Below are 8,178 nucleotides of genomic sequence, written 5' to 3' on the forward strand. Positions count from 1 at the left end.
AAGCGCTCGGAGCCCGGGCACAAAGCAGGGACAGGGACAGCCCGAGCCCTGCTGGGAGCCGCTGACAGCCTGCACCATCACAGCATGCTTTGGAGTGTACGGATCTGAAGGATCAGAGCCCAGAAGACTGAGCTAGAGGAGCTCCAGAGGCCCCTTCCACCCCCATTCCGGGATACACGCATTTACAATGCCTGCATACACCCCCCCCTCTACAAAACCGCACACTCTAAGGAGTATCAGCCTCCGAGGTTGCTGTTACAGCCCCGTTCAAGAGAAAAAAACTAGACAAGGTGATATTGTGCAGGCAGGTTTAATAGAGCACAGAATATTTCTTCTTCCACTCTAATGGTCAAGTGTTTATATACATTGTATTAATAGCAGATTAAAAAATATTACAGAATTGAAAATCTGATTTATACAGATGGGTTACTTAAGCAAACAGCTGAAAAGGGTGAAGGAGTTAGAAGTATTCCTCTGGTTTCAGCCACTTCCAAAACAAAAGCACCACAGACCGCTGAAATTGTGGAAGCAGATGACGAGATTTACAGATTTTATTTATTCAGATTTAGGCAAGGCACTGGTTAAGAAACACTTCTCTATATGTACAACATAAGAAACCCCGGTGGATGCCAAGGGTCTGTCACTGTGCTGGGAGTGGCTGTGCCATGTGCATGGCGGGGGCCTGCATGGGCCAGCCCTCCTGGTGGTTCTGCAGCAGCCGGTACAGCTGCTTCAGGTGCGCCACGATGTTGTCCTTGATGTCCGGCGTGGAGATCTGCAGCCGCACGCTGCCGCTGTCAAAGGAGCGCGTGAAGTCCCCAGAGAACATCTCGTAGATCATCCGGGCCACAACGGGGATGACCTGTTAAAGAGGGCATTTGTTCTAGCCTAAAGGCACACGGAATATCCCTGTTACTCTGCAGGAACCCCTCTCCTGGATGCAGAGACGGTTTCCACAATACCTTAAAACACACAAACCAATTCTATTCAGCACATGTCACATTTGTATTTGCTCTCCCAAACCCCACCAGTGTTACTGGAGTTTTCCTGGTGTCAGAAGCTACAGCAGAGAAGAACAGGTCTTGGTATCCATGGGAATTGATCCCAGACCCAACAAGGCTGGCACACGTCACCGCAGAGCCCCAGCTCCTACCTGCACCACGATCAGCTTCCTCTCCCTGGGTTTTCCATCGGGCCACTCTTCTCCAAAACAGAAGTAGATCTCGTATGGTGGCTGTTTCTCAATTTGTCCCTTCTGATGGGCAATCAGCTCTAAGAAGAAAAGCAGAGCACTGCAGGGTTGTCCTCTTTAAGCTGGAAACACCTGTGCCATCCCACCTGACTGCAGCACCCCCACTCTTACCTACACACTGTCCTCTGCCACCTCTCACAATTACAGCCCATTCCTTGCATGTGAAGTGCTCTCTTTAAAAGCAAGGCCCTCTGATGTCTCTCAGAGCGTTATATGAGTGTACAGCCCTTTGCTCCCGCCACACACCCGCTCCAAGCTCCCCTGAAGTCAGGGCAGCAGTGGCCCTGACCCACTCTCCACAGAGAACTACCTGGTGCATCCAGGCGGAGCCCCAGTGCAGACCACCCTTTCCAGCAGTGCCATGACCAGTGTCCAGAGCTATTTGCCAGAAGCACAAGTTACCTACCACTTAGGAACGTCTCCAGACAGAAGAGCTTGACCTTCTTTTGCCTCTCGATCAGATTTGGGGTGGTGGAGGAGGGGGCACAGGGACCAGACCAGTACACCTTGCACTGGCAGAGCCGCACGGCATAGATGGCGTGGCCACTGACCTCCAGGATCAGTCCCCTGTCCATAACATCCAGCAGCCGACTCGTGAAGATCTTCTGCCTTTCATTGGTGATCTGCTCCGTCCCTGGAAACTTGACTTGCTCCAAACTGATGGGCCCAAAGAGCTCTTCCTGGTCTGGCATAGGACCCAGCTCTCCGTAGAAAAGTCTGCAGCCCTGCGGGTTGCTCACGGTCGTCGTGGGTCCGGTCTCCTTTCCTCGATACTCAAATTTGATTTCTAGGTCTGTCACTGAGAGAGAAACCGTCAGTGGGGCTTTTCCTGGATCATCAGCAGCAGGGACACCATGCAAGCCCCGCTGCCTTCACAGGGATGTTTAAACCACACACAGTTCTATTTAACCTACACAAGTTCTCCTCGCTCACCCACAAACAGCCACAGGAAGAAAAAGGTAAAACACTATTTTCTGTGAGGTTTTAAAGTACAAAAGCAGAAGCACTGTTACAAACCCATGCACATACTTGGCAGGGAACTGATCCAGAGCTCGGGGCTGCTGAAGAAGTCGTGCTGCAGTGCTGTCGGGGGCATTTCCATATCCAGGGGTTCGTTCTTTGGCCACACAGTTTCAGGGCTGCAGTTTTCTGCACTGGCTGGAGCCATCGGAGAATCTACAAAAAGGACACAACTCTTCAGTAAATCAAGATTTTATTTCAAGCATGTGCCAATTTACAAACAAATACCTTCACTAATACATTAGTCTGTGCCACCAACCATTGATATTAAGAAATGGAAATGTCTCTTGAATTGGGACATGCTGAGATTGATTCAATTCTTCCTCCTCTTCATCATCAAGATCATTATCCTTTTCATCCCACGGAGCTGAACCAGTGGAACCTGCAAACAAGCACATTCTTGTGGGTGGATGATCAGCATGAAACACTGAAAAAATATCTTCATATTGGTTGTGCACAATATTGGATATTCATTTGTGTATTTTTGAAATATAAGTAAAAAAGGATAAATCTGATCCATACTAGATGCTAATTTCAGTTTAATACATAATTCTAGAAAGCGAAGGTAAAGTATTGATGGAGTAAGACACAGTATTGCCAATATTAGATTGTTTAGCAGGAAAACATGCAACTGTGTGCAGCTTTATTAATTTTAGTACTAAAGCATGACTCAAAGTCCTTTTAGTTTAAGTACAGTCTTCACCTGGCAGCTGAAGAGTTAATGCAGAGAGGGAAGGAGGTGCCTTGGACAAAGGCCTGCCCAGGAGCCAGCCCGTGTCAGCAAGGCCCTCACCTGGATTAATGATTGATCCCTGCGACTGCGGGATGTCGCACACTTCATAAATTTTAATAGGGTTCATGGGCACCTCCTTGGTGCCATCGTACATCAAATTAAACTCCCGGCTCTTGTTAAGTGCACATCGGAGCTGGGCTTTCCACTTTGCAGGGTCTGGCTCGTCCACTCCTTCCTGGTACTTTCCCGTTTCCACGGCCCATGCCTGGGGACAAAGTACAGCCAGCTCAGTCCAGCCCTCCCCACAGAGCAGCTTTTATCAGAAATCATACTTCCAAACAAATCCACTGTCAAACCCTTCTCTTGCAGAAGTCTTAATTAGAGCTCTTGTGATAACAAAAAATGGAAATTCCCACTTTAATAGTTTTTCCCGTTAAAATAAAGTGGAGAAAAAAAGATGTAAATCCAAACTCCAGAAGAACATTAGCAGTTTTGGGTTAGAGATTTTGTGGGTCTCAGATTCAACACCAGAAGTCATTTTTGACAGGGAGCCTGTGCAGGAGGAATGGATTCGGTTAAAATGGAGTGGAAGGACAGCCACAGACATCTGGCTGGCCTCTCCCTCTCTCACCCCAAAATCTGATTATTGGTCCAAGATCCCTCCAAGACAGAGGTCAGAAATTCCTCAAAGGAGTGTAGGGAGTTACAGTGAATCCCTTGGGATAAGAATATTAGGGACAGCACTAATATTTGCTTGTGATGAGCTTGTGGTGGACCCCTTAAGATTTACAGAACAGCATTTCAGGGTTTGCTGCCAAGAACAAGCCAGTTACCACATCCCAGCCCGAGTGGATGAAGCCAACAGCAGTCATCTTCCAGAGACCACGGATCACACAGCATCTGCCCTTTGGTGGTGGGAAAGGGTTAAAACACTCAACACTGTCTCAGGCAGTGCCAAGCTTGGCATCCAGGTGCACACAGTGGCTTTTCTGAGGTCAGATAAATAAAGCGTGCCTAGAAACAGCTCCCGAGATGCCTGTCCAGCTCCTGGGCCAACAATCCAGCCTTTTGTCTCTATTTCAGAGCCGTGGGATCCCCGAGCTCTCCCCTGCCTCACCTTGAAGATGGTGTTCTCCTCCTCGTGCTGGGGGCTGTGCCGAGTCGCGTGTTTCCAGGGGATCTGGAACCGCTTCGCCTCCCGGTTCAGCCAGATCAGCCCGGGGTACATCCCACTGTCCACCTGGGCCACCAGCCACGGCTTCAGGCGCACCCTCCGCGGGTGTAGGGCCATGATCTGCTGGGGTAACGGCAGAGCCACTGCTAGAGGTTACTTGGGACTCATTTGCTTCAAAAAAACTGAATTAATTTAACGAGAAAAGGCCCTATGCTGTGTAACTGCTGTATTGTGTATGTTACTGCACCCTGAAACCACCAGATCGAGCTGGGTGACTCCTCTGCCAGGAAGAGTCACACACACCTCACTAAGTGGGGCCCAGAACTGTTACAAGCACAACAGCTTCAATAGTTCCAATACAGCTTCCACAATTCAACATTCCAGAGCACGTTATTTGTGCTCAACGAGCACACGGAGGGCAAGCCCCCAGCAGACCTGGGCTGCAAACCCTGAGCAGGAGATAAAGCCACAAACAAGCAACAGCAAGAACAGGCAGCAGAATTTCAAAAGCCTCCACTTACACCTTGGAGAAGGGGCTGATCTGATCTCCTGCTCCTTCAGTCCTGTCAGACTGGCACGGAGGAGGAGAAAGGCTCACCCAACTGAGAGGCTTTAGCCCAGCCGAGGTGCAGGGGCCCAGGCTGAAGCACAGGGGGCTCTTTCACCACAGAGACAAACTCTGAAAGTCATTTAATGACTTTTCCATGAATGCCCTGAATGCAGCACAATCACTGGCAAACAGCACTGACCTGTAATAACCAGGATGTTTATCCAGAAGGACATGAACTGCAAGTCTGCCTGCACTGCTGCTAAAAATCGAGTGCTGTTTACTTAATGTTTTTCTTAAGTAATCCCGTGTTGCTCACACAATTGCAGCCAGCCAACAATATTTTCCTTGTGTAGAACAAAGCCAAACAAGCAAAATTAATGCCCGTTCCTCTCCAAGAAGAGGCAACATTCAGTATCTTTAGATTTTGGGAGGGGATTTCTGCACTACACATGTGCTCAGAAGGTGCATCTCCTATATTCATTTGTAAATCCTGAAACAGAGGTGAGAAATTACAAATATTCCCATTAATAAAGCAGTTACAGGACAAGTAAAACCTCTGCCATAAGCCCTGAATATTGCCGGAGGAGTTGCAAAATGCATCTGGTAGCAGAGATGGAGAAAATTTTAAAAAATCCTATCCAAGAACTAGTCTAGGAACAGGTTTTATTTGTCCAAATACCTGCAGATCCCATTCAGATGCAAGTGCTCACACAAAATTAATCCAAACACAACTCAGTTTATCTGTTAATCTTTTCTGCAAAGAAAATGTTCAGCTTCAACTGCAAACCACCTTTAAATAATAGTTTGAAAATGTGTGGTCACATTACCAGACTGTTTCCCAGGAACTGCAAAGGGTCAGGAAGCAATCATCAAAATTATTTTAGTGCTCCTGAAACTCTGCTGTGTTGGTTCTCTATCTTGAAAATGCTGTCAGAATTAAATTTTCAGAAGCATGCTTGCAAAGACACAAGGTCCAGATTAATCCTGGACTTAGAACTGAGACCAAAACCAGGTATTGATTTCTCTTGAAAAGGAAAAAAAAAAGTGACATTTTAAAGAACCCTTACTACGGCTGGTTTCCACGATCTCTTTTACACTGAACTCTGCAAGCAGACCCTTCTAATATCGTGTGCTGTGCACACACGTTTGCAAGACCAGGAGTAAATTCAAACCCCCAGAACAGGAGAGATTCATTCCCCTCTCACAGCAGAGGAGTCGGGTCACAAGGTGGGTGCTGGCTGGGATTGTCCCTGGGCCCGCAGACAGCGTCTGTCAGTGCTCCACACCACAATGCTTTATGACCTTTTATCACCAATGACTTGTTGACACAATAACTGAGAGCAAATCAACTTGAATCCCATTGCTGGGCTCAGACGGTGAGTCAGCCTCTTACAACCTTCAACTTCGATCCGGTGGGTTCCACTGATGCCAGACTCCTGGGGAATGTCTGTGCACACTCACCGGCTTTGCCAAGGCAGGCTTGGCCCTCTCTCGAGGCTCCTCAGCGCACAAACCCAGGGATTATCCAGTTCTCTTTATTCCCACTCAATTTGGGTGGTGTGTGAGGATAATTAGCACATCCCTGTGCTGCTAATGCATCTCTGGTCAGTGATGTAATTACTCCCTGTACCCTAATTATTAGTATTTCTCCTTGCAGACATTCACCCCGACAAGAACAACTCAAACTCAGGAAGGAGCAGCCAGCCTGCAGCCACTCCCCCGAGGGCTGCCGAGGAGTGACCAAGGTCAGGGACAGCCCCGGCCAGCTCTGGTGACACTCGGGGCTCTGGTTGAGGTGCCAGACAGTCCAACAACACACGGAGCACCAGGAAAACCGACCTGAAGCCCGATGCAGTTTGCTGCACAGATGCTTTCGCTCCCCACCTGCAGACCCAGATATATTCAGTTCCTGCTCCACCTCATCCATTAAAGCCTCTGGAGAAGGAAGGGTCTGCTCGGCGTTCACTGCTGCGAACCCACAGACCCCGCTCCTTGCTCGTTACCTTTGTTTGATTACATTATCCTGTATTTCATGGAACTTATTAATTTTTTCAAAGACAAACCTTCACCCAGAGAAACTGAGGCTGAATTTCCATCCGACGCCGAATCACCTCCCTACACCGAGAGCCCGGGGCTCCCACATTTCAGAGTTCTGTACATCTCCTGCCTCCCACCACCCGTGCTGCCCCCAACACACCTGAACACGATTAACTCTTTGAATTCCCAGTTTCCGCATCCCAGTCTGGTCACCTCAGCCCCTGCCACGGCCAGGCAGCCCGTGAAGTTGGAAGGGGAACGAGCTGTTTGTTACATGAAGTGCGGGGTTTTGGGGTGTAACAGCTGCCATCCGAAAACTGCAGTGGGTGAAGGGGGTGGGGGGAAAACACCAGCCTTGCCCTAACTTTAGGGCTCGCTTTACACCGACTTGAAAGGCGTAGCCCGGGGCTAGCAGAGCGCAGCCCGCGGAGCCGATGGGAAGGAGCGGTAAATTGGCATTTTCAGCGGGCTCTGCCCTCCCGGCTGCGCCCGGACCCGCTCGGCGCCCCCGCACCGCCGCCCTTCTGCCGGGGCCGGGGCGCTCCAGCCTCCGGACCCCCGCACGGAGCCCCGCGTGTGCCCCGAGCCCCGTCGGCCCCGCTCCGCCCGGGAGCTCTACGCGGGACGGGGCCGCGCCCGGCGGCTCCCGGGCCGGGCGGATCCCGCGGCCGGTCCCGTCCGAGCCCCGCACAGCTCACCCGGTCCGTCCGTCCGTCTTCTATCGATCGATCCGTCCGTCCGTCGGGCTGCGGCGGGTCCGTCCCGCGGGGGCTCGGGGCCGCCCCGCGGGGCCCACGCGTGGGGCAGCGGCGCTCGGGCAGCGGCGGCTGCGCTCACGCAGCGCCCGCCCCGCCCTCCCCCTCACCTGCCCAGGTGCGCTCGGCGCAGCCGCGCCGCCCGCCCCGCCCCCGCGGGGGGACCGCACGCAGAGCCCGCAGAGCCCCCGAACCCCGCACGGGGACCCGGGACGAGCGGAGCGCCCGATCCCCCGGCCTTCTGCCGCGGCCCTTTTCCTGTCAAATGGAGTATTTAGGAAACTTCCACACGGGATTTTTTTTTTTTTTTTCCCCCCTTGTAAACGGAGTATTTAGGAAAGGAAGTTTGCTTTTAAACGGGATATCTTTGCCTTTTAAATGGAATATTTTGTGAAGAAAACATAAAGTTCCTGGGCTTTTTCGCAGTTCAAAGCATATTCAGCTGAGTCATAGAATCACAGCATAATTAAGGCTGGAAAAGACCTCTAAGATCATTGAGTCCAAACATTAACCCAGCACTGCCAGGCCCACCACTAAACCGTGTCCCTTAGCACCACATCCGCACGGTTTTGAACACTTCAGGGACGGTGACTCTGCCGCTTCCATGGGCAGCCTGTTCCAGTGCTTGTCCATCCTTTCAGTGAAGAAATTCTCCCA

The 8,178-nt window shown here is 50.8% G+C and overlaps 1 protein-coding gene across 2 annotated transcripts; it reads right to left on the minus strand.

The window, feature by feature from the left end:
- Window positions 1-294: 294 nt before the first annotated feature.
- IRF6 (interferon regulatory factor 6) lies at window positions 295-7,604 on the minus strand. 2 transcript variants are annotated; one of them, XM_048328304.1, is made up of 8 exons: window positions 7,465-7,604; window positions 4,123-4,299; window positions 3,066-3,270; window positions 2,532-2,654; window positions 2,282-2,428; window positions 1,659-2,051; window positions 1,154-1,272; window positions 295-862 (listed from the first exon to the last, which is right to left on the minus strand). In XM_048328304.1, exons 2-8 carry the CDS (start codon window positions 4,294-4,296, stop codon window positions 641-643), a joined length of 1,383 nt encoding a protein of 460 aa, XP_048184261.1. In that variant the 5' UTR covers window positions 4,297-4,299; window positions 7,465-7,604; the 3' UTR covers window positions 295-640. The 2 variants fall into 2 exon arrangements, with proteins under 2 accessions (XP_048184261.1, XP_048184262.1); XM_048328305.1 differs by having other exon boundaries at window positions 4,123-4,302.
- Between the last annotated feature and the right edge of the window lie 574 nt (window positions 7,605-8,178).

The sequence above is a fragment of the Corvus hawaiiensis genome, chromosome 24, assembly GCF_020740725.1.
Source record: "Corvus hawaiiensis isolate bCorHaw1 chromosome 24, bCorHaw1.pri.cur, whole genome shotgun sequence".
NCBI classification, from domain to species: Eukaryota; Metazoa; Chordata; class Aves; order Passeriformes; family Corvidae; genus Corvus; species Corvus hawaiiensis.

Bases quoted from the DNA above. Each gene is read 5' to 3' on its own strand.
- IRF6 (XM_048328304.1), bottom strand. From the start codon at position 4,296: ATGGCCCTACACCCGCGGAGGGTGCGCCTGAAGCCGTGGCTGGTGGCC. The intron at 3,271-4,122 runs GTGAGGCAGGGG...CTTTGTCCCCAG, and splicing joins AGGAGAACACCATCTTCAAG to GCATGGGCCGTGGAAACGGG. The intron at 2,655-3,065 runs GTGAGGGCCTTG...GCTTGTTTGCAG, and splicing joins GGGATCAATCATTAATCCAG to GTTCCACTGGTTCAGCTCCG.